The sequence below is a fragment of the Rhineura floridana genome, chromosome 1 (genome assembly GCF_030035675.1).
Source record: "Rhineura floridana isolate rRhiFlo1 chromosome 1, rRhiFlo1.hap2, whole genome shotgun sequence".
Classification (NCBI taxonomy): domain Eukaryota; kingdom Metazoa; phylum Chordata; class Lepidosauria; order Squamata; family Rhineuridae; genus Rhineura; species Rhineura floridana.
Genome location: NC_084480.1, coordinates 131939974 through 131966823, shown reverse-complemented (window position 1 = coordinate 131966823; position 26850 = coordinate 131939974). Strand labels below are relative to the sequence as shown.

Sequence of the window (26850 nt, the reverse complement as noted above, 5' to 3'; positions counted from 1 at the left end):
AAAAGCCAGACTCACAGCTGCTTGGCTTGGCTAATCAGGGGGCCACATCAGACTTTGATTTCACTTGAGACAGCCATGGCTTCCCTCAGAGAATCCTGGGAAGTGTAGTTTATGAAGGCTGCTGAGAGGAGACTCCTGTTCCACTGAGAGAGCTCCAGTGGCCAGACTGGTTTAACAGTCAGCCACTCTGATTGAAGGTCTGTGAGGAGAACAGGGCATTTCATAGCAACTCTCAGCACCCTTCACTAACTACACTTCCCAGGATTATTTGAGAGAAGCCATGACTGTCCAAAGTGAAATATAGATCTAGTGTGGATGTGGCCATGGACAGCTTTGGTTTAAATTTGGGTGGGAGGCTACATGTGCCTGCTGTAGAATAAAAACGTGGGGGAGGGAAACGGTGGAAAAGAATGATACTGTTCACAATGTTTTCCTTTTGGAAAGAAAAGGGTCTTCCCTTCTGCCCAGTGCCCACCCACCCAATCTCCTCCCCTCCTCCTCCCTTCCCTGCCCATCCACAGGTCAGTGTTGGACTACGACCTGGGAGACCAGGGTTCGAATCCCCACACAGCCATGAAGCTCACTGTGTGACCTTGGGTTAGTCACTGCCTCTCAGCCTCAGAGGAAGGCAATGGTAAAACCGCCTCTGAATACTATTTACCATGAAAACCCTATTCAAAGGGTCGCCATAAGTCCAGTCGTCTTGAAGGCAGTTCATTTCCATTTTCAAACATAATTGCACAGAAATAAATCCCATTGAACTCAAAAAGTATATAAATGATCAAACCCACCCTCCCTTCTCCTCCCTCCTATCCCGTCCCTCTTGCCCCTTCCCTCCCCCTTCCTTTCCCTCTCCCTCCCTCCCCCTCCCCTCCCAATCCCCTCCTCCCTCCCCTTCCAATCCCCCCTCCCCTTCCTCCTCCCCATGGTCAGTTTTACCTATCCTAAGCATGACTGCATAGAAGTAAATACCATTGAACTCTCTAAGCATGCAAATGATCAAACCTGTCCTCCCCTCCCTTTGCCCCCCTCCAATATGCTCCTTCCCTTTTCCCCTCCTCCCCCCCCCCGGTCAGTTTTTCCTATCCTAATCATGATTGCATAGGAGTAAATCCCATTGAAGTCAATAAGCATGCAAATGATCAGACCTGCTTTTCCGCTCCTTTCCCTCTCCTCTCCCTTCCTCCTCCCCTTCCCTCTTCCATCTTGCTCCTCCCCTCCTTAGGGAAATTCACTAATAGGCAAAAAACCTTGCGGTTTAAGAATGTACCTACAGCCCACAGCTATTTCTATCAAACTTTAAAAAGCAGGCAAATTGGGCAGCTGTAGTGAATGCACCAGGGCAGCAGGAGACCTGACCTCCTCTCTGAGATATTGTACTGCCCTACAAATTGGTCAAAATGCAAACACCACTTGGGTTGGTCTTTCACAGTCCAATCCACTGCCTGTGTAGCTTGGAAGAATTTGGTAACATGTGCCTCTGAGCATATGGTGAGTGGTGGCAACACCTGCAATCAGCCCAAATAACAGAAAGAAGACATGTGCTGTGCTGATCTTGTTTTAGCAGGGAGGAAGCAACATTATTAAGACAGTTGATATAGTTCAGATGGTCACTTTAAATATGTCTGATTTCCTTTGCAATTTTAGTGAAGCTTCCTATAGGAAATCATTTTTTTTTGTTTCTATTTCTGTGAATATGTGAAGTACAGCAACACTTTACAATATTTACACTAAAAAAAACTCCAAAAATAATTGTGGAATAATAGCACTGACTTCTGCAGAATAGTTTCCAGTGGACCTCAGGAATGTCTCAATTTGCACAAGATAAAACGGTGGGTGGTGAAATATATTCTAGCAAAATTCTAGGTGTGCTCTATGTTTTTAATTGACTGTGCCCACCTTGCCTTAAATAAAGTGGTTTATACATAATAGGCTGAAAACATGCATCCTCTTTTTTCCAACAGCTAGAGTCATTGCTGAAGTAGCAACATATTGTAATCAGTCTGATTCTACATCAGATTGCATTCAACTGTTAATGCACCCAAAATAGAAATAGAACGTGCAGTGGCATCCCAAGGAGGGGGCTCGCCCCAGGTGTAGTCAATAAGAGGGTGCAAGATGGAGTAGGGTTACCAGGTGTGTGATTTTCAGTGGGAGTTTCTGGTTTGGGGGGGTCCCCTCTGGGTCTCTGGCTATCGTACCTGAATGTCCGGACTCTCTGCTTCAATGTAAAAAAAAAATTAAGTTTCTAGGTGGTCTGGTTCCCAAGATATACACCAAAACGTCAGCCGCCCCCCGCGACTGTTTAATCTGTTTATTAACGGATCTGTATAGCAGCTCTTAGCAGAGCTTGGAAAATTTACTTTTTTAAACTACAACTCCCATCAGCCCCAGCCAGCATGGCCACTGGATTGGGCTGATGGGAGTTGTAGTTCAAAAAAATAACTTTCCCAAGCTGGGGCTCTAACCCCACCCTTTCAGGATTGTAGCCAATAACGGAAGCCAGGGTTGTGATTTGTTGACCCAGGCAGTGCTTGGGCTTCATTGCAACGTCAGAAAATGGTGGTTTTCAGATCTTCAGTTTCAGTAATAAGTAAGAATATGGCTTAAAGTTTTTTTTCTCTTGTATGCCCCAGGCTGCCCCTGGGCTGTTGGAGAGGGCAGTGCTTTGAAAACCTTGGCAATATGAAAGTATTTAATCCAATACTTGCTTTTAATGCTAATCCCATGTACCTGGAGTAAACCCCTTTGAATTCATTAGGACCTACTTTTGAGTAGACATGGTTAGGATTGCGCTGTAAATTAATGGGACTTCTGAGTAAACATAACAAAGAATTGTGTTTGTGTTGTTAATCTTTTCCTCTCTCCCCAATCCAATTTTTAAAGCAATTAGGCAGGGTTTATCTAGGTATCACATTTTTTATTATGTAGGAAACTAATACTGATCTTTTAAAAAAATGTTCTGCAATGACCAACTGGTTTGACAATAAACTATTATATGGGGTGTATTTTTACAAGTGTGTGTGTGTATGGAGTCTTTCCAACAATCCTGTGAGGTAGGGTTGGTGATTGGAAACCAAGACAGCTCACAATAAGAAATAAATCCCTTTAAAAACCAGTAACCATAAAACAAGTATAAACAGTGGCAAAACAGCTTAAAGTGGCATGATTCTGAATTTTGGGTTGGGTGAATGAAGTTTATTTATTTATTTTGCCAGGGCGGCAAACAAAAGCACTAAAACACTTTAAAAATCATAAAAACAGACTTTAAAATATATTAAAACAAAACTTATTTAAAAACATTTTTAAAAGCTGTGACTCCAAAAATTATTTATGTATTTTATTTACAACAGTTATATACTGCTTTATTGTAAAAAATCTCAAAGCGGTTTACAGAAAGAATTAAAACAATAAAATTATTGACAAACACAAAGACATGTATTGAAAAACATTCAAATTAATAAAACCAACAATGAGTTAAAAACAGATTTAAAAACACAATAGCTTTTACAAGCGTGGATAGGGTTGCCTAAAGAAAAATGATTTTAGCAGGTGCCGAAAAGGAGCGTTTGCCTAATGTCAATAGGCAAGGAGTTCCAAAGCGTAGGTGTTGCCACTTGGTTGTTGTTGTTATGTGCCTTCAAGTCAATTTTGACTTATGGCGACCCTATGAATCAGTGACCTCCAATAGCATCTGTCATGAACCACCCTGTTCAGATCTTGTAAGTTCAGGTCTGTGGCTTCCTTTATGGAATCAATCCATCTCTTTTTTGGTCTTCCTCTTTTTCTACTCTCTTCTGTTTTTCTGTATTGTCTTTTCTAATGAATCATGTCTTCTCATTACGTGTCCAAAGTATGATATGTGTCCAAAGTCAGAGGAAGGCAATGGTCAACCACCTCTGAATACCTCTTACCACGAAAACACTATGAACAGAGTATCCAAAATGCTGCCACTTTACAGGACTGATTTCTTGCAAGAGCAGAACAAGTACTATGTGACATCCATAACATGGAAAGCACAGCTTGAACTTGGCCTGGTAGCAAATCAGCAACCAATGCAGATTTCAGAGCAGAGGTATTATTTGCTGATAGGATCTCACTCATGTCAGCAAACATGCCCCAGCATTCTGCATTAACTGAGTGGCTGCCACGCCAGGATTTTTTTAGTTTTGGTTTTCGGTTATGAATCCTGACTGGTTGTGGGATGCTAAGTTGTCTGCCTTACTCATAGGAATCTTGTTGTGGTTGGTATGGTATTGCATTTAGGAAAGCATCACTGTCTTTTGTTTTTCATTTTCTGTTTGCATTTCATTTACCTTTAACCTCACTCCCTTACATCCGTAGAAGCAACAGCAGTGGTTGAATGTGCTCAGCTCAACCCCCTAAAACCCACTGATGATGCATCTTGTCGGTTGCATGGCAGTTTGTTTCTTGCCCAATAGTGGTAAAAGAGAATTCACATATTTGAAAGTGTGGCTGCAGTTATTGTTCCCAAGCTGCTGCCTGTTTTCTCTTTGTCAATTATTACTCACTGGAATTGGGTTGGCTGTCAAAGTGAGTTTATAGCAGCCCACAGTGTAGACAGAAAGGGTAAGAATCTTCTTACTCTCACTCATTTCTCAGACCTCTTTTTGAAGTGAAGGGTCAAATCTGTAAAGAAGTTTGGAGCAGCCACATTAAAAGATAAGGGCAGGGCATTCCAGGCAGGGGGTTGCCAACCCTGCTTGGATATAGATCTCTTTGCAAAGGATCCATAGTCAAGCTTTACCAACAGTACAATCCAAACTGCTCAGAAGTAAGTCCTGTTGAGTTGTATGGGGCTTAGTCCCTTAGTGCGTGAGTTTAGAATTGCAGCCTTCAGGGGCATCCATCTTTATTCCCGAATGCTCCCATCTAACATCTCCAAAACACTAGGCTCCTTTCTTCCTACAGTGGCCTTCCGGTGACTGGCCTGGCCTGAAGGCACTTAAATCCTTCTTGCCAAAAGCAAGTAGGCTAGATTAAATGTTCCCTACCCAGGCTCCACCTTTTAGCTAAGATTTCTAGCTTAATTTCCAATCAGATATTTTTTTTAATTGTATGCTCCAAGCAACTGTGATTGTTGCTTAATGTATCATGCTTAATGACATCACTCGGGCCTGCTGTGTGACATCACTCAGGCCCACCCCATGACATCACTTGGGCATGCCCCTGAAAACTCAGTTTTGGGGATGCTTTTAACCTGGCAACCCTAAGATGGAGTGTTCATTATGAAGCTGGACGTGCAGCTATGGAGGTCGAGCCGGATGGCAGTGGCCTGAGCGAAGCTGTGTGCATCATGACAGGCGCCTCGTGGGGCTTGGGCCGGAGCCTGGCATGCCTGCTGGCCCCGTGGCTGGCGCCTGGCTCGGCCCTGCTGCTGGTGGTTTGCTCGGCCGGTGCCCTGGGCGAGCTGGAGGGCGAGCTGCATGCCGCCTGCCCAGCACTGCACATATAGGGCCTGCCTGCCAGCCAACCTGGCCTCAGATGAGGGGCTGCAGCGCATGCTGCAGGCCGGGCGGGTGCTCCGTGGAGGGGCTGGCCGGCTCCAGCCGCTTCTCATCAGCAACGTTAGTGAGCGCCCTCCCATTTGGAAGAGACGCCTCTGAGGCTGAGCGAGTGCAGAATGCTTTAGCTCTTCACGGTTTGCCAATCTCCCCCCCCCCCGCAAGTTCCCTTCCCCTGCTGTAAGTAACCCTCCACGGGGCGCCTTCTGCTTCCCCAGCCCCCGTGGAAGTTTTAGATTGGAAGCTCCCAGGGGCAGGGACCTCTCTTCTTGTACCCTGTAAAGCACTAGGCACAGTGATGCCATCATATAAGCAAATAAAGTACCCCCTGCACATGGTTTAAGTGGGATGGGAGCTTGTTAAATAAATTCCGAGACAGTTTTGAGGTCAGCGGCATGAATCGCATTGAGGTTGTTACTGTGGGAATGCCAGTAGAAAGGAGTCAAATGTTTCCACTTTTAAACATGTCTGTTTGTAGTTCATGGGGGGGGGGAATCTAGCGCAGGGGTTTCCAAACCTTTCCCCCCAAGGACCACTTCAAAATTGCAGAGGGTCTTGGTGGGAGGGGACTATTAAGAGGAGGGGGGTGTTTAAAAATGATCCGCCCCAGGTGTCAAATACGCTAGGCACGCCACTGAGAACATAACCTCCAATTTGAAACACAAAAGGCTGTCTTCACCATCATGTGACACTGACCAATAAAAAGGCTTTGAAATTAATAAAAATAAATTTGACACAGATTTCTAGGATGAATAATGAGGGAAATAAAATTTTCTAGCTTAGATTCTCTGTAGAAACATTAGTAACACAGGAAAGAAGCAAAGTAAGAAGAACACCAACAAACATACAAAAATATAATTCTCTATCTTTGGAGATGGCAGGTGTTGCCACCACTCACCATATGCTCGGAGGCACATGTTACCAAATTCTTCCAAGCTACACAGGAAGTGGAAAGACCAACCCAAATAGTGTTTGCATTTTGACCAATTTGTAGAGCAGTACAATATCTCAGAGAGGAGTTCAGGTCTCCTGCTTCCCTGGTGCATTCACTATAGCTGCCCAATTTCCCTGCTTTTGAAAGTTTGATAGAAATATCTGTTGGCTATTGGTATGTTCTTAAAACAGCAAGGTTTTTTGCCTGTTAGTGAATATATTTAATGATGATTTAAAAAAAACCATCAGAGAGCAATAACACAGCATCTTTGCTAAAACATGACTTACATTGCTTCTAACCAGTTCTATTACTCACCAAGAAATATAGTTTGATATTCAGATTTTAGGATATCTAAACCTAATGAAACTCACCTGTTGGAATTACATATTTTAGGGTTTGGATGTTACCAAACTTTGAAACTTAGCCAAATGCAAAGCACTGTTTCTGAGCACCAAGTAACTTAACGGCATAACCTACAGGTTGTGAATCAGGTCTTTTCTAAAGGAATTTGCAAAGAATTAATTTGGTCTTATGAAATTGGGGGGCACATTTCGTCCCAACACTACTGCAGATATTGGATGATGGTTTATTTGTTAAGCTGATTGCTTGCTAACAGTCATATATAGTTGGTTGAGTTTTCATCATTGGGTAGTCTGGGCCTGGGCAAAACTAAGGAAATGTTCCTTGTCGGCTAGAGATTCTTTCCCATGCCTCTGAAGGGGAATATCGTAGTCTAGAGCTAGGGTGAAACTAGCGGAAAGGGTAGAGAATAGATCTGGATCCGTTTGTTCTGGGAACACCATGCGTTGGCTGAGGGTGAAGTACCTTGGAGTGAAAGAGCTCTTTTAGCAAATTTTATACAGGAACAGCAGCTTATCTGCCTGCTTACATGAATCTGCTTGCTTTCATTATGCTCTCTTTATATATTTGAAAATAAAACAGATATTAAAAAGACACCAAAAGTCTCCAGTGCGCTTATCCAAAAAAACCTACTTCTGGACTTCTCAACATTTATAAGTGGAGCGTGCACAGCAGTGTTAATGTACTTTATGGTTAAACTTAGCCTAAGATTTAGCGGTTTTAAAAGTGAACATCCAACATCCAGGGTTTTAGAAGTTTTGCTTTATATTGGTTTATTTGCAACCACTTGACTATGTTTTTCCACAAGCAAATGTCTTTGAACAGCTGGATTTGATATGTTGTCATATCCTGTCATAAACCAGCATGATAGATGGTTGACTCACTGACATCTCCTGAAAAAAAATATCATTAGAAGAATTTAGAACAAAAAGAGTTGAGCAGAAATCTATCCAAACCTTTATTTAAAGGTGTGTGTTGGGGGAGGAATCAGCCTCCCGCCATCATAGCACTTCTTTCATATCTTCATTTTTTAAAAAAAATTGAACCAAAACCATGGCGACTCTTAGCATCAGCCCAGGAGCAGGAGTATAATAGCAAAATTCATCAGACTGCATCCAGATCAACTACCCATTGTTTTCTCCAGGGAGTCAGGACCATGCAGTCATTGGCTGATGCCAGGGGCTTATCATTGATGAGCTGCTCATCCCTTTCTTCCTTTGCCATGAGCTGCTAACAGTCAGTTAGCTTCTCAGCAATTATTCTGCTAGATACTCTGTAAAGAACAGTAACCGATGGGTGGACCTGGCTGAAGACCAGTCCAGAAGATGAAACCCCAAATCACTTTTGTAAACTGGGGAGAAAGGAAGAACACAAAGTCTTAAGCTTGACTTCATTCTAGTGTTGGTTTGATCTTGTTTGATAGGAATTCTTAAGCAGGTAGGCTCGCGCTTTTTGCTCTTCCAGTGTGACCTCCGTTTTGCAAGCTGTCCAAACTTCTGTTACTGCCTTTTCAGATAATGGCATAAATGCAAAGATGCCCCTTCATGAGCAGAAAGCATCTTCTCCTCAGAGGTGGGGAAGAAATTTGGTTCTGTTTGCCTACCTATTTTTTTTTTAAAAAAATCCACCTCTAAAATATTAAGAACAATAACTTTATCAATATTTCCTTTCATTTATCGATATTTCCTTTCAAAATATCAAACTTTCCTTTAAAAATATTGATATCAATGTTTTTTGCAAGGGAAAAAACAGATTGGCAAAAGCAGCGGCTAGCAGACAAAGAACGAACTCAAGTTGCTTTTGAACTGGTACTGGCCAAGGGAACCCATCCCTAGTGATGCTGTTCTTCAATAACAACAAAAGTTTGCAAAGATGCATATGTTAGGGGAAAGTGCATAAATGTGTAAATATTAGTGAAAATGACATACAAAAAGGTATTATATTAGGGAACATTGCTTGGAAAAATATGTATACTGGAGAACATTGCTTGTTAAAAATGTATATTAGAAGAAATGCACACTAAAGTGTTGCCAAAGTGATGCAGAAATGTAGCAAATTGTATTTTGGATTCAACAAATGGGAAATTGAGATGGTCAAATCCATGCATCCCCAGTCTCACTGAAGGGCGCATGTTGCACAAGAAAGAGGTGTTCATTCACACACATCTGTCCTGTTCATGTATAAAGAGGAGCTAATTTTTACAGTGAAACAGTATGTGGGCAAGGAGAGCTGAATCTTCATCTTGTCCCTACTTCACTTTGCCATGCTCTGACACTTCAGGTTGCTTTCTGTCCAATCTAGCTCGCTTTGGATATCTAATCCAGGCTTTGAGAAAAGTACCTGCAACAATATAGCATAGTGAGATAAAGAAGGGAAGGATTTGTCTGTCCTCCTGATCCTCATGCACCTTTTGTTTTTTTAAAGAAAGCACACGCACACACACACATTGTGTCTAGTTGGTCCTAAGCAAGGTTTTGAATTCAGGTCTCTGCTGGCCTGATAATCTATTCGTTGCACACTAACTCCAAAGCATATTATTACACATAAGATTTAATGACCATTAATAGGATGGCCAAATACAAAGTACAACAGGGTTCCTCTGCCTTGAATGGAGAGAAGAGGGAACTTTGGTAGGTGTGGCTTTTCTCAGTTCTTCGTGACAAACTGCCCTGCTCTCTTCACAGTTATTAATAATATGCAGAACAATTCCATGTAGGTTCACTCAGAAGTAAGTGCCACTGAGTTCAATGAAACTTGCTCCCATGGTAGAACACACATACGATTGCAGCCCATTGGATCCATTTCTTCCTCTGCTTGTGAGTGTGCTGCTGCCAAAAGAAAGGGTTTTGTTGGAGGGGGGTTATTGGGGTGGTGGAAGATTGTTGCTGTTTGGTATGTACTGAATGTTATGAATCTGTTCTCATCACACACACACCGTTTCTGAACCTGGTTTAGAATTTCAATCCTTTGATTCATTCCATCAGTTTCATTGTCATTTACAGGAGCAAGATAAAATTACTGCTGGTAAACTAATCAATGACGCATGCACTATATAGAGTAGATGTGACACCCTGGTTAAATGGAGATCTGGATCAGTCCTTGAGGGAATAATACAGAGTGTTAAATGTATGTAGTGTTGAAAGTGCTGATCAGCAACTTCAAGAGAGCTATCAAATATTGAAGAGCAGAAATCTCTTAATGTCTCACTGAATGTACTTTTTCCTTGTCACCTTCCACCCTAGTCAAAAGCACTCCGTGAAAAATGGTTGCTGCAAGGAATTCCTTCCAGTTCACCAGCAGAAGAAGAAGCCAGAAAAAGGCAGTCAGAAGAGGATGAGCTGAAGGTGAAAAATCTTGAAGGCAATATCCGCAGGTAGGCCCAAATTTCTTTTATATCGTTAGGCCCAAATCTTGCCTTTGAATATACATGTTGTTTAGGGTTGCCAGGTTCAGGGCCTGAGACTGATCCTGTATCTTTAGGAGAAGAGAAAGTCAGCCAAGTGCAGGTGTTCTTGAAACCCTGTAATGGGAAAAACCACAAGGTGGAATTCTCCCTTCCCCCTGCACAACTTTTAAAGATACAGAAGACCTCTTGGTTGCTATCTTTAAAGGTTCTGCAGGGGGAAGGGAGAATTCCACCTTGTGGTTTTTCCCATTACAGGGTTGCAAGAACACCTGCACTTGGCTGACTTTCTCTTCTCCTAAAGATACAGGATCAGTCTCAGGCCCTGAACCTGGCAACCCTAATGTTGTTTGTGTGTGGGGAAATACATGGAGACAAAAATTGCTGTTGATTCACTTGGTAGATTAATCAATCAAGGCTTTTTAGATGATTATTCAGAGGAAGGCAATTTGAGGTGGTGAATTTAATCAGGAGGACTTCAAGTTAAAGGCACACTGGTTTATATCTAAAGCAGCTTTAGCTCTTGGATCCAGTTAACTTTTGCTCAGAATAGACCTATTGAAATTAATGGACATAAGTGAGTTGTGTCTAGCCATTTCAGTGGGTCTACTCTGACTAGCACTGGATGCAACCGAAAATATTTAAGATTGCCTTCTAACCCTGTGTGCCCTAAAATGGTCAGATTACAGCTGGCTCCATATGCCCCTGCCTCCAGTCCTGAGATTAAGCAGATGGCTACAAAATGGCGGGGCTTTTTTGAAGATGGCACCCTAATTGTGGAATTCACTTCCTGGAGTGTCCCATCAGGTTTGGTGGTGGTGAAGAAGTGATGAAAGCTTTCTTGGTTGGGCAGGTTTTTCTGTGCCTTGACTGATTTGGTCACTGGCAACACTGTAGTGTATTGTTTTTAATTTTCCTTGGTGTTTTTGATATTCTGGTGGGTTTTGTTCGCTGAAGGTTTTTATTTCACTTCTTGTGCAAACTGCTTTGGTGGCTATAAGGCAGAATGTAAAGATTATATTATACACATTTGTTAAAAAAACACGAGTGTGTTTCCTGCAGTTCTTTCAGTATCTTAAAGGTGCCTGTATTGATGTTTTGGTAATATGCAAATCAATTTAAAAATGAAATACACAGTGGAAAGGAGCAGACAGCAAAAAAGTCCACCTAAGTAACTAGAAGTATCCCTTCAAACTGATTCAGTGGTCAGTAATATTCAGATCAACCCAGCCTAAACAGGCCTTCCATCATTTGCAGCTAGGGATCATGAAGTTTCAACCTGATGACATTGTGCAGAGCATAGTAGCAGATGAACATCAAGCCCCTCAATCTCTGCCTATGAGCTGTAGAGGTGTGAGTGGGCCTATGAGTGCCAATTCAAGTCAGAGCAAGCTCAAAAGGGGTATTGCCTGACTCATACTGGCTCTGCCTTATTAGAGAGGTGGGAATTTGCATTTCAGTCTCTCACCTCTTGAACTGTTGCTCCATCCCTACGTTTAACAGTGGGCAGTTTCATAAGTGGTACAATGAATTTTATCTTAAACTGCATGACTTGGAAATGTCAGTGATGTAAAAAGGAGAGCAGAAGAGAGCCAATCTCATATATTCTTCATTTCATTTTTAATCTATGTTTTTAATCTGAATTCATATTATATAAAACGCTGATAAAAAAATTAATACAAAAAGCATTGATCACTTTCCATTTGTGCTGTTGTATAAAATATTGTGCCTACGGCCATACTGCCCTGAACATGCCTGATCTCGTCTGATCTCAGAAGCTAAGCAGGGTCAGGCCTGGTAGTACTTGGATGGGAGACCGCATGGGAATACCCGGTGCCATAGGCTTAGAAAAAGGCAATGGTAAACCACCTCTGAATACCTCTTACCATGAAAACCCTATGAATATATCCAAAAAAGATTCATAGGGTCGCCATAAGTCATAATCGACTTGAAGGCATATGTTGTTATGTGCCTTCAAGTCGACTACAATTTATGGCGACCCTATGAATCAGCAATCTCCAACAGCATCTGTCGTGAACCAACTTGTTCAGATCTTGTAAGTTCAGGTCTGTGGCTTCCTTGATGGAATCAAGCCATCTCTTGTTTGGCCTTCCTCTTTTTCTACTCCTTTCTGTTTTTCCCAGCATTATTGCCTTTTCTAGTGAATCATGTCTTCTCATTATGTGTCCAAAGTATGATAACCTCAGTTTCATCATTTTAGCTTCTAATGGTAGTGCTGGTTTAATTTGTTCTAACATCCAATTATCTGTCTTTTTCGCAGTCCATGGTATGCGCAAAGCTCTCCTCTACCACCACATTTCAAATGAGTTGACATTTCTCTTAACTGCTTTTTTCACTGTCCAACTTTTGCGTACATACACAGAGATCAGGAATACCATGGTCTGAAAGATCCAGACTTTAGTGTTCAGTGATACATCTTTACATTTGAGGACCTTTTCTAGTTCTCTCATAGCTGCCGTCCCAGTCCTAGCCTTCTTCTGACTTCATGACTATTGTCTCCATTTTGGTTAATGACTGTGCCAAGGTATTGATCATCCTTGACAAGTTCAATGTCCTCATTGTCAACGTTAAAGTTACATAAATCTTCTGTTGTCATTACTTTGGTCTTTTTGATGTTCGGCTGTAGTCCTACTTTTTTTTTTTTTTTCAATAATTTTTATTCAGATTTTCATAAAACATACAAGACAAAATCATAAAACATTCAAAGACAAAAAACAAAATCAAAAATAGTTAAACAAAAAGAAAAAAAGAAAAAAAAAAACAAAAATAAAAAATAAAGAGTAAAATATTGACTTCCCATTTGTCAAAGATCAAATCAGTTATAAGTCTATAATATATAACAATCCTGTCTCTTAAGTCATATTATAAAATCACTTTCCTCCAGTAGTTATCTTACTTAATCATCAAATCTCATAAACATTACTTTATTCTTTCCACAAAAAGTCAAAGAGAGGTTTCAATTCTTTAAGAAATATATCTATCAATTTTTTTTTCCAGATAAGCATATCGATTAATCCATCTCATTACTAATTATGATAATCTTATTGTCATAACCATAGTCAAAATAAACATTTCAATTAATCCATCACATCAGAATCTGTTAGGTTCAATAATTTCAGTAGCCATTGTTCTATTATCTCTATTAATTCCATTTTCCATCTTCCATCTTCAGTAGTCTTGTTAAGTCCAGTAATTTCAATATCCAATCTTCCATTATCAGTATTCCATAATAATCTTGCTGTCAAAGCCATAGTCATATAGTAAGAGTCTGATGGGGATTACCTCTATCCCAAATATTTTCTTGCCATCCATTCTGAATAGGTTGCTGAAATACTGCTGTAAAATCATATCTCTGTTCTTTTTTTCAAAATACACTGGGTCATCTCTTAAAAGTTTTTCCATTGTCACATGGCTGCAGTTAATTCCATAGATTTTCTCTATATTGGGCTCCATCACATCATTCCAGTCCAGAAGATTATCCATGCCATTGATAACTTTATCTCTAGAATCTTCATTCATTTCTTCAGAGATAACATTGAGTTCCAAACAATAGATTTTATTTCTAAAGTCCATAGACTCCAAATCTTGTTCCTGTTCCACGTTGGTTCCAATCTCCGGGATCTCCTCTCTCACAGGGACCCCTATTCCAGTCTCCAGGGTCACCTCTCTCACAGGGACCCCTGTTCCAATCTCCGGGGTCTCCTCTCTCACAGGGACCCCTTCCAGGGTCACCTCTCTCACAGGGACCCTTATATCTTTAATCTCCTGCTTCATTTTACTCAATTCAATTTTCATTATCTCAATCTCATCCATTATTTTCTGAAACATAGTTATTTCCAGATTTTCAGCCACTTTCTTAATTGCCATTTTAAAAGAAAAATATAGGAAAACCGCTTCTTATTTCAGCAACAATTGGGTTAATACTCCAAACTTGGTGACATCACAGTATAAACAGAGCAGACAGCCTTATCTCTCCAATAGTTAAGTAAACAAAATGCAGTTCCCAGGATCGAAACAATTAATGGCAATCGTCAAGAAACAGATTCGTCAAAATAAAATAGACCAAAAAGAGAGTAGTCTCAAAACAGTATAATATTTTTCAAAATAAAAATCTGGAATAGAAATCCCTCTTCTGTGTATATCTTTAGAATGCAAATCCAGGACAGCTTTTTGCAACAAAAACAGAGATAAGCTATTAATTAGTGCGTAGCAGAGAGAAGTTATGGCTCCCCAGTGAGATGTCAAAAACTGATCAATCTGGCAAATCTCTTTTAAACAGCAACAATTTAAGTCAAGTAAAAGAAAAATATAGAAAGAAGGGTGCTTGCCTGTTAGTGCGTTCTCTCTTAGAAGATAAGGTGAACGTTCGCTTTATCAGATAGAGCATGCTGTTAAAAATCCGTCCCACCTTCGTCGGCTGGACCTCGTCCCATAAATTAATGAGATCTGGTCGTCCCAACAAAAATAGGCTTTGAGGTTAATCTCTTCGTTTCTCCCTACCCGGGAGAAGTTTAATCAGTCAAAAAAAAAAGAAAAAACTGACTGATATATCTGAATAAGCTTCTTTTGAGGCAGGAGCCCGTCTCAAAAGCAGGCACAGGCTAAGTCACCCTTCCCGGAAGTCGGCTGTAGTCCTACTTTTGTGCTTTCCTCTTTAACTTTTATCAGCATTCGTTTCAAATCGTTACTGGTTTCTGCTAGTAGTATGGTATTGTCTGCATATCTTAAATTATTGATATTTCTCCCTCCAATTTTCACACCTCCTTCATTTCAGTCCAATCCCGCTTTCCGTATGCTATGTTCTGCATATAGGTTAAACAAATAGGGTGATAAAATACACCCCTGTCTCACACCCTTTCCGATTGGGAACCAATCGGTTTCTCCATATTCTGTCCTTACAGTAGCCTCTTGTCCAGAGTATAGGTTGCACATCAGGACAATCAGATGCCGTGGCACCCCCGTTTCTTTTAAAGCATTCCATAGTTTTTCATGATCTACACAGTCAAAGCCTTTGCTGTAATGTATAAAGCACAGGGTGATTTTCTTCTGAAATTCCTTGGTCCATTGCATTATCCAGCGTTTGCCATATGATCTCTGGTGCCTCTTCCCTTTCTAAATCCAGCTTGGACATCTGGCATTTCTTGCTCCATATATGGTAAGAGCCTTTGTTGTAGAATCTTGAACATTACTTGACTTGCATGGGATATTAAGGCAATAGTTCGATAATTACTGCATTCCCTGGGATCCCCTTTCTTTGGAATTGGAATGTCTGTGGGGCATTGTTTAGTTTTTGCATATTTCTTGACAAATTTTTGTCAAACTTTGGACAGATTCAGTCTCAGTAGCTTGTGGCAACTCTATTGGTCTGCCATCTGTTCCTGGTGATTTGTTTCTTCCAAGTATTTTAAGAGCAGCTTTCACCTCACTTTCTAAAAGTGTGGTCCCTTGTTGATTATTCCACATCCCTACTCTTGGTTTAAATTTCCTTTTCATTTCTCTAACTTTTGTTCTTCCCTTTTTGTTGTCCTCTTCTATTTCTATACAATAACTATTGTAATAGTTTTCTTTGTCCCTACGTACTAGTCGTTGTATAGTTGCACTTAGGGTTCTGACCGTGTTTCTATCTCCTTTTGCTTTTGCTTTCCCTTCTCCTTAACCATTTTAAGAGTTTCTTCAGTCATCCATTGAGGTCTTTCTCTCTTTTTAACTAGAAGTATTGTCTTTTTGGATTCTTCCCTGATAATGTCTCTGACTTCATTCCACAGTTCTTCTGGTTCTCTGTCAACTAAGTTTAAAGCCTCAAACCTGTTCCTTATTTGATCTTTATACGCTTCTGGGATGTTTTTTAAATTGTATTTTGGCATTATGATTGCTTTGCTGTTCATCTTTAGCTTTACTCTGATTTTCGATACGACCAGTTCATGATCTGTACCGCAGTCTGCCCCTGGTCTGGTTTTCGCAGAAAGTATGGAACTTCTCCATCTTCTGCTACCAATTATATAATCAATTTGATTCCTATATTGACCATTTGGTGATGTCCACGTGTACAGCTGTCTTTTCGGTTGCTCAAAAAATGTGTTAGCAAGAAACAAATTATTGGCTTGACAGAATTCGATAAGTCTTTCTCCTGCTTCATTTCTGTCTCCTAAGCCCCATTTCCCCACAATTCCTAGTTCTTCTCTGTTCCCTACTTTTGCATTCCAGTCCCCCATGATTATCAGCACATCTTGTTTTGGTGTGTGATCAATTTCTTCCTGTACTTCTGTGTAAAATCTCTCCAATTCCTCTTCTTCTTCTGCATTTGCTGTTGGAGCATAGACTTGGATGATGGTTATGTTAATAGGTTTCCCGTTTAATCTCATTGATATCACTTGCTCAGACCTTGCCTTGTAGCTCCTAATTGTTTTTGCTACATCACTTCTCACTATTAAAGCAACCTTGTTTCTTCTTGATTTCTCATTTCCTGCATAAAATATTTTGTACTTGCCTGATTGAAAATGTCCCATTCCAGTCCATTTTAATTCACTCACACCAACTATTGTAATGTTGATATGTTCCATTTCTTGCTTGACGATTTATAACTTTCCCTGGTTCATGCTTCTCACATTCCATGTTCCTATTGTGTGCATTGTACAACTCTGGACTCTCCTTTCACATCTGTGCGCATCAGCCTCTGGGCTTCCTTTCAGCTTTGATCCAGCTGCGTCATTAGTCACAGCACTACTCGTCCTTTGTTCTTCCCCAGTCGCCTTCATCAGCCTGATCCGCCACACCATATCTTTAACTTAAAATATAACTGGAGGCCTGCGTAGGATTGCCAGGTCAGAAGCATCCGAAACCCTGAGATTTCAGGGGCAGGTCCTAGTGATGTAACAGAGATGGGCCCTACTGATGTCATTAAGCACAATACAATAAGTATCAACCACAGTTGCTTGGAGCATACAGTTCAAGCAAAAACATTTCTCTGATGGGAATTAAGATAGAAAGCGAAAAGATGGAGCCTGGGTAGGGAACATCTAATCTAGCCTACTTGCTTCTGGCAAGAAGGGTTGAAGTGCCCTCTCTGGCAGTCTGGCAGTCAAGGTCACAGAAATCCCTACACAGCACAACCTGACCTGGGGGCTGCAGTTAGTGCAGAATGCTGTGGCATGATTGCTGACATGAGTAAGACACTATCAGCACATAATACCTCTGCTCTGAAATCTGCACTGGTTGCTGATTTCCTACCAGGCCAAGTTCAAGGTGTGTTTTTCATGTTACAGTTGCCACATAGTACTTGTTCTGCTCTTGTAAGAAATCATTCCTTTAGTATGACAACACCTACGCTTTGGAACTCCCTGCCTATTGACATTAGGCAGATGCCTTCATTGTATTCTTTTCAGCACCTGCTAAAAACATTTTTGTTTAGGAAAGCCTACCCAGGCATATAGAAGCTATTATTTTTATCTGTTTTTAACTCATTGTTGGTTTTATTATTTTGAATGTTTTTAAATACCTGTTTTTAACTATTTTTGCCAATATTTTTTGTTTTAATTCCTTCTCTAAACCATTTTGAGATTATTTTTTTTACAATGAAGCAGTATATAAATGTTGTAAATAAAATACTTAAATAAATTTTGGAGTCACTGTGGCCCTTGGGTCTCTTTCCTCTTTTAGGAACAAAGGAATCTGCCTCACTGACTTAGGCTATTTGGTACCATCTGGCTCAGTACCGTTGACATGGACTAGCACTAGCTGTCCAAGATTCCAGGCAATAGTCATTTCCAGAAATTGAATTTTGGACCTTTGCATGCAAAGCATATGCTCTGCCACTGAGCTATAACCCTTCCCCTATTTAAAATAGTATCTTTTAAAATCATTCTTTTCAAGTTATTAATCAATGCACAGCATACCTAGGGCAGATCCACACCATTCATTTGAAGCACATTCAACACACATTTGAAGCATGTGAATCCCACCACAGAATCATGGGAACTGTAGTTTAAGGGTGGTAGGAACTATAACTGTGAGGGGGGAACTACACTTCCCAGGATTCTTTAGGGGGTCATGTGCTTTTAATGCGAGTTGGATGTGCTTTAAATGTGTTGTGTGGATCTACTTAATAAACTTTGCCTGCATGTAAATCATTTTAATTAATTTTTTAAAATGGAAATGAACTATAAAGTTTACTGGGTGACCATGAGCTACTTACCATCTCTCAGCCTAATTTGCCCCTCAGGATGAAAACAATAGAGGGGAACCAAGACCACCCCAAGGAAGAAGGGCACACTTAAAATGTAGAGGAAATAATGATGTACAACCACAGTGTGTTTATCAGGACATAGTATGAAGAAATATTTATATAAACATGACCGTGAGAGATGTTTATTATTTACACAACCTGTAAAGATATTTATAGTGCAATCCTATATTTGTTTACTCAGAAGCAAGTCCCAATGTATTTAATGGGGTTTACTCAAACAGGGAAGCCTGTGCAGAACTGCAACTTCAAGTGACAAGGAACTTCACTCACCCAACCCAAAATTCAAAATCATGCCACTTTAAACTGTTTTGTAACTTATACTTGTTTTTATGGTTATTAGATTTTTAAGGGATTTATTTCTTATTGTGAGCTGCCTTGGTTTTCAGTCGGCAACCCTACCTCACAGGGTTGTTGGAAAGACTCCATATGCACACACACACACACTGAAGATGTTAAAATACATACACTCCATATAATAGTTTATTGTCAAAACCAGTTGGTCATTGCAGAACATTTTTTTAAAATAAAATCAGTATTAATTTCCTACACAGTAAAAGCAGTGATACCTAACTAAGCCCTGCCTAATTGGTTTTTAAAAAACAGGATTGGAGGGCGAGAGAAATATTTACAACACAAACACAATTCTTTGTTATGTTCACTCAAAAGTCTCATTAATTTATAGCACAATCCTAACCATATCTATTCAAAAGTCAATCCTATTGAATTTACTCTGAGTACGTGGGATTAGCATTGCATCTTTACTCCCAGAAAAGCAAGTATGGGATTAAAGCTTCATATTGGGAAAATTGAAACTTGTTTGACTCTTGCACACAAGAGAGAAAAAGACTGAAATTGTACTTACCCAATTTATTAAATTTTCAGATAATCAGGAAAAAACAACCATTTTCTGGCCTTGCAGTGGGATCTTAGCTACTGCCTGAAGGTCAACAAATCCCTTGTCAATTACAACCCTGACTTCACTTATTGGCTACAAACCTGAAAGGGTGGGGATAGAGCAGTCAGCTATGAGCTCATTTAACAGAAGTTGCGGGGTGTGTGTGACGTTTTGGTGTATATCTCGTGAACCAGACCACCTAGAAACTTGATTTTAAAAAAAAATGCTGAGAGTCCGGAGACTTAAATGACTCACCTGGAGATCTGGGGAGGACCCCAAAAATCCAGAGTTTCTGGGTAAAAACCAGACACCTGGCAACCATAGGCTTGCAGCCAATATTTTGCCTGGTAAATGCCTGTGCACAGAACCCACGCAAGTAAGTTGGACTGAGTAAACACACATTGGATTGGATTGGGCTGTAAGTCTCTGTCTTCTCCCTCTTAGGCTGATGCATGTGCTGTTAGTGTTGAGGCTTTACAGCCACAAGCGCAACACAATGTAAGCTTCTTAGGGAAAGCAGTGGTATAAAATGAACTTTCCTAGACACATTATTAACTTTGCGCTGGAGTGCTCTGTGTGCCTCTCGTGGTTATTTCCACCACATGATCGTTTGTTATGTTACAGTCAACAGTGAATGGAAATTTGGCATTTGACAGCTGGGGACTAGTCATCCTTCAGATCACCCAAAAACCCACATACTGCCTGTGGGTTCTTCTCACTATTTGAAAAGCTCCCAAACTGTTTTGAGTTGACGAAAGGATGTTAAAGTATAAACCTCTGCTATACTGTTTAACCATATGAAGAAGGGAAGGGCTTTCAGCATTTTGAAAAGGTTTAGAAAAAATTCCCTCTTAGGGAACTTGATCCTCATTCAAGCAAACATCTTTAGGGCTGCTTCACAAATTAGGCTTTTGAAGTGTACACTTAAAAAGCATAAAGTGTGGGTGGGATGCATAGGTATTTGAAAATGCACACGTGGTACCTGTGATAAAACAATGCAATATAGTCTCTCCAAATAACAGGAGTGTTCCTGTTCAGAGAGTTCCCGTCACCCATTTCTTCCTCCATACTTCCTTCCATACCATGCCATGGAAAGGGGTCAAAGAAAGCCAGTTCATTCTCCTGCCCTACTCAGTTTTCCTTTTCTTGATCCCAGCTGACACTTAACATTCCTGATGTCCACCGAGCATGTTTGGGCCTCATTGGACAGCTTTGGAGTCGAGGGCAGGGTGTTTGGTGTTTATTTTTAAGATGTTTGTACTTCTGTGAACTTCAGAGCATGAAGTATGGTAATATCTCCCTTTTGTTTCTAAGTGGCCCATTTTTGGCTCCGCATCTGTTGGCACAGGGACACCGATTTTGCTATTAAAGAGGGACTGATGTATTCTACAGGAACTCTCTCCAGTCTCTACAGAGAGCAGAGATTGGCTGCAGCTCTCTCTTATAGTCTGTGACAAACATGGATTTGTTTCTTTGATGTGTGAAACAAAAAATAGTTGAGAAACAACACAACTTTTAGTTGCTCAGATTCATATAGTATCAAACTTTATTAAAAAGCACATTTTCAATGTGTTTTACATTTTGGGGCTGCCAGAGCTAAACCTGTTATTTTTATAGTGTACATTATATGGCCCCAAGTGCAGCTGTTTGAACAAATTCGAAGCAGCCATTCAATGCAAGATAAAAGCATACCTTTTGAATACATCAGGAATATGGTAGAATGCATGCTTGCCCAATCCTAATCCAGTAAACCCCATGGGAATCAATAGGATTTCCTGCCTGCCCTGAAAAACACAGGTGCTGCATCTCGTGCTGAGTTGAACTCAGTAGCAGACAGCAGCGTCAGGCGGTGGCTTTTAACTGACCTCCTGGCAGTGGAGTCGCTGCTGATTACCAGGAAGGAGAGTGGGAGGGGCAAGGGCAACAAGGAGGTTAGCATGTGCAGACTCATTAGCGGAGCTGATATACTGCTTCTGTCAGTGCGTTTGCACAGCACCGACCTCCCTGTAGTCCTGCTTTACGAATTTTCCCTCTTGGTAAGCAGCAGCGACTCCACCGCTGGGAGGTCAGGTAAGCACCACCACCCCACCCTCCATTACTGATCAAACTATTGCTTGATCTATTTTAGAATTTTCTGCACCAGGTGTGAGCAGGGATGTAGTCATCCAGGATTCCAGAGGTCTTAGACCCTTTACTTTTTTGGGAGCCAGGTCCCAGCAGGGTCCTTATGTGTCCAACATCCTGTGAGCCAATCAGCATGAAAAAGGAGTGTGTTGGCCACCAAGAGGAGTCTTCTAACTTGCTTCCTTGTCCTTTCCTGCTTTGTTTTAACCCAGCAGCAAAAAAGCCCCAAAAGAAAAAGAGTGGGATGGGGGAAGCCTATGCATCCAGCAGTTTTTTAAAAAGTTTTTATGTGTTGCTATACAGCTTTCTGAGTCAGTTATGCAGGCCCCAATGAGTGACAATTACAAGCCAGCCTTTATTAGTTCCTACTTTAAAAAGCCAAGACAAGTTGTGGAAATTGAGAATTCTGTAATTGCAGAAGAAGAGACAGTGAATCCTGATGATAGCATACCATCTACATCATCAAGCTGTTTGGCAGCAGCAGGAGATAAGCGTGTAGACACTGAATTCAATACTGCAAGCAATATCTTGACAGTGAGAAAGGATTGTCAAATGGTGACAGTGATAGGGAAGCATTATTCAAACCCAGATTATTCTATAATCTTAAATGGTTGTGTAATCTTAGAAGGGAGTGTGGCTGTGACTATCATAAAGGGACCCTGTACTTCTGAATTTGCCACTACACCACTGTGGGGAACCTTGGCCCTCTGTATGTTGCTGAACTACCATCATCCCTAGCCATTGGCCATGCTTGCTAGGGCCTATGGGAGTTTTAGTTCAACAACATCTGGAGGGCCAAAGGTTCTCCACATCTGATCTACACTGATTGGCAGTGGCTTTACAGAATCAGACAGGTGATTTCCCCAGAGATTGAACCCTAGATGTTCTGCACGCAAAGATTATGCTCTAGTGCTGAATTGCAGACCTTTCCCTTCAGCTTCAGTTCCTACGTATACTGAGTCCCTGAATATTCTGAATTCATTATTCAAAGACAAATCACTACTACTGGAGAAAAAGGAACATTCTACCCTGACCAGCATGAGTGGTGACAGCATCAAACTCTGCACCCTTTCCAGTCATCAGTGTCTGGCTATGCCTCTACCTCAACTATGTCTCTCATTGCATCCTATCTACTTTCTTCCATAAACTGGTCTCAATGTATTTATTACACTGCTGACCTTTTGAGGAGCTCAGAGTGGCTTACATTTGGTTCCGAGGCAGGTGATATCTCGACCAGCCAACTTACTGCTTAGCTTCAACAGTAGCACTTCAGACTATTCTCTGTGAAGGTACTTGAGTGAGGGGTTTGTCACACTCAGGACCAACTCAAACTTATGTATCTTTGAGGTTGCACAACTCATTTTCAAACAGAGAGCCATGTGTATGAAATAACAGCCACACAAATGATCAAAAAAATTGATACACTCATTTTTCAGTTTTCCCGACAGAGCCAGTTTCAAATGAGCAACTCAAGGCGTGAAATTGGCACTGAGTCCTTATTGATGTCCAGGTATAGAACAGGGGTCACCAACCTTTTGGGGCCAATCGGCACTTTGGAATTTTGAGATGTGGGTGCCAGTCACAAAATGGCTACTGTGAGGAAATGGCATAACACAAAATGGCTGCCACACCTAAAAGAGCAGAAAAAGGACCACAAAAAAGGATGGGCATGCTCCCTATCAATCCCCCATGGGAAAAAAGGCTCCTATATCAACCACCATTGCACTTGCTCACAGAGAGAAGCTCTTTGTATCTCTGCTCTATTCAGAACAGAAGGGAGGGTTGGTATCCAATCCTGGCATCCAAGGAAATGTGGGCATGTCAGAGGGGGCATGTTCAACGCAAACTGAAAAGTGGAGCAAACAGGAACCGACCTGGGACAGCAAACAGTCTTGTACACTGTGGATTTTTGAGGGGATATATATTGAGACATTTCATGGATATCGTAGGAGATACTGATTGGCACACTGGTGCCTGTGGGTGCCACTTTGCCAACCCCTGTAGAAAAATATTGACCTCAGAACTGGTACACCCCAGCAAAAAACTTTGGGAATTATTTTGTTGCAGAGAAACATTCAAATGCAAGGATGTCAGTTGTCAGAATCAAGAGACATCCATTGTCACATGAAAAGACTTGCCCTTTCTGCCTTCCTCCCTTTGCAGCCCCTGTGTGCCCACCCAATCTGCTCTGGAGGCACATAATGGGCTGCAGAGTGGAGGGAGAATCTGATCCACTCACTGCATCTAGACTGACAGACATTTGGATTTCCCTGCTGCCCTATTAAACAACTATACCAGTTGTTTACCGGGCCCAATTCAAGGTGTTGTTGTTGACCTTTAAAGCCCTATACGGTTTCGGCCCAGTTTATCTGAAGGAGCGCCTCCAGCATCACCAATTATGCCACCGAACGAGATCAGCCACACAAGACCTTCTCTCAGTCCCACCAGTTAAGATAGCGAGGCTGGTGCGGACCAGAGAGAGGGCATTTTCAATTGTGGCCCCCACCCTCTGGAACTCCCTTCCTTTTGACCTTCGCCATGCCCCTTCCTTGATAGGTTTCCGCCGGGCCTTAAAGACCTGGCTGTTCAGGCAGGCTTACGGGATCTCTGGGGTGGGTTAGTTTTTAATATTGGTATTATTAATTATTGTTATAGTCCTTATTGGCTTTTATTGTATTTTACTGTGTAAATGTATTTTACTGTGTAAATGTACGTCGCCTAGAGTGGCCGTTAATTCGGCCAGATAGGCGACTCACAAATAAAATTTTATTATTATTATTACTATATTCTTTTAAGTCCCATTTGTGTTAATACAAGAGAGTCAGTGTGGTGTAGTGGTTAAGGTGTTGGACTACAACCTGGGAGACCAGGGTTCGAATCCCCACACAGCCATGAAGCTCACTAGGTGACCTTGGGCCAGTCACTGCCTCTCAGCCTCAGAGGAAGGCAATGGTAAACCCCCTCTGAATACTGCTTACCATGAAAAGCCTATTCATAGGGTCACCATAAGTCAGAATTGACTTGAAGGCAGTCCATTTCCATTTTGTGGTAATACAACAGATTTAAACATGTGCTCAACACTCCCACTGAAATCATTAGGGCATAAAATTCTTAACTTTGCGTGGGTCAGGTTCATAATGAAGTACTGACATGAGCCTTTGCTAACTCAGCAAAACCCACCACAAATCAAGCCGGTTGACTTTTTCACTATGATAAATAGATAGATAGATAGCCGTGTTACTCATCTCTGGTACAGTAGAGTTACTGCAAGGTCAAACTTGGATCATTTAGGTTTACTTTTTCACCACAAAGCCTGAAGAAAATTTGTATTCTACAGATTAATAAAGACACCATACAAGTTTCTCACTTACTGGAGCGAACAGAATTTCAAACTGCAATTATTAGTAATACCTCTGCATTGCTGTTTTATAGACAAAGCATGATCCTTATAAGTACTACCATGCAAGCTAACAAATAAATCACTCACAAATTGTTTACTACTTTAAATGCATGGTTAACAATAGTTCCTTTAAAGAAGTCATTCAGTCTACAGACTCTAGAACAGGTCAATTTAGGTTTGCCAACTTTTGATTTTAAAATGAATAAACAACTGACTTCTTGAGTGAGACAGGACCGATTGGGTTATGGGTCCTGCCTGGTGGATTATGGGCAGAGTCTGGAAGAATCTGGGGCTTGTTGGCTTTTCAGACTCTGGTATGGATTGCCTGACAGAACCTGATGTTATTGCTTGAACTAACAGAATATCAGCTGGTTCGCAGCTCTACTGTAAACCGCCCAGAGAGCTTCGGCTGTGGGGCGGTATACAAGTGCAATAAATAAATAAATAAGAGCTTATGTCTTTGAATTCTTAAAGTGTGTGGTACGGAAATCTGTGAAATGCATGTCTGCTCCTCTTACTATGAGAGTGATGCCTGGTTCATGGGGTTATTGCAGAACTCAGACTCCTGCAGAAAATATAATACATCAACAAGGCATGGGGTGGATACAACATCTTACTATTTGGATGAATGAACGAAGAGATCCTTATTTGATGCTTTGCTCAGACTAATATGACTGCCCGCTGTGAAAGGCAGTGGAGACTCATTCTCCATTAGTGTACAAAACAAACAAACAAAACCTCAACAACCTGGGGGGGGGGAGGTCCACAAAATACAATCAGACTCATTCACGTCCAAGCAAGGGAAATCCACACATTCTCTATGATCTCATTGTTTCCATTATTGTTGTTCTTATGACAGTGAATTTATTTCACTGCTGCATGCAATAGAGTAGTAAGCCTAATGTAAGTGGCTTTTTTACTGGAAAGATTTGCTAAGTAAAATATTTGGACAGGTATCCATATGAACATCTTTTTTACCCACAGCAGTCAAATCCCAGTGTGTTAACCTTGTAGCGTGGGACCATGTTGGTTAAGCAGTAAAAAGTTAACATTGTGGTACAACAGAGGCTTGTTGTGACTAGTTTTTTACCAGGCACTTGGAGGATAAAATCACTTGCCTCCATGCTGAGTTGAATGCTGCTGTTATTATGGAGCCAGGTGAAGTGTCTGACACAACATTTTGCCCAATTTTGTTGGATTGCTTTCAGTTGGTTGGTTTGTTCGTTCATTCATTTACTGCATTTATATCCTACCTTTTCCAAGGAGCTCAAGGTTTCCCCCTCATTTAATCACCACAACAACCATGTTAGGCTGAGGCAGTGACTGGCCCAAGGTCACCCAATGAGCTTTATGGCTGAGTGGGGATTTGAACCCTGGTCTCCCAGGTCCTAGTCCAACACTCTAACCACTGCACCATGCTGGCTGAGGTGTTTGATTGATGAGGCCTGAGGACATGGTGAAGATGCTTAGAGTGGTTCATCTTTCCCCTACCTAGTATCCTCCACATGTTTGGGCTACGTCACTACAGTGGTGGCTGAAGTGGATGGGAGTTGTAATCCAAAACATCTGGAGGGCACCAGGTTGGGGAAGACTGCTCTAAAAGTGGCTAACACTGAATGGAAGCTGTCGATGAAGCAAAAATGTTCTTGACACCTGACCTGCCAAGAACTTAGCTGCATGCCACAGAATACTACATGGGCAGATGTCTTAAAGCCTACTTCTCCCTGAGCATGGTGACCCCGCACATGCAGCTCTGAGAAACAAAAACAAAATCCTCCATTCACAGAAAATTACAGCTAATTTAGACATTTAGGAGGCCACGTGGTGAGTCTTCATACAACTTTGTTCCATTCTACATCAGAATTTGTACCTCCACATCAAAATTATAGTAGTAGTTAATTATTCCGTCTAACACTTTGGTTTCATTCTCAACAAAGGTCACCTAA

General features: G+C 41.2%; 1 protein-coding gene and 1 non-coding gene across 7 annotated transcripts in view; both read left to right on the top strand.

Moving 5' to 3' along the window:
* The window catches only part of PALM2AKAP2 (PALM2 and AKAP2 fusion), a 370520-nt gene that overhangs the window by 86726 nt on the left and 256944 nt on the right, over window positions 1–26850 (top strand). For all 6 annotated transcript variants that reach the window (XM_061632556.1, XM_061632546.1, XM_061632566.1 and 3 more), the window contains exon 3: window positions 10062–10192. In XM_061632556.1, the coding sequence (XP_061488540.1) occupies window positions 10062–10192 (131 nt within the window). The remainder of the gene's footprint in view (window positions 1–10061; window positions 10193–26850) is intronic.
* LOC133375771 (5S ribosomal RNA) lies at window positions 11950–12067 on the top strand. The gene has a single exon (XR_009760317.1). It is a non-coding gene; the product is annotated as a 5S ribosomal RNA (ribosomal RNA).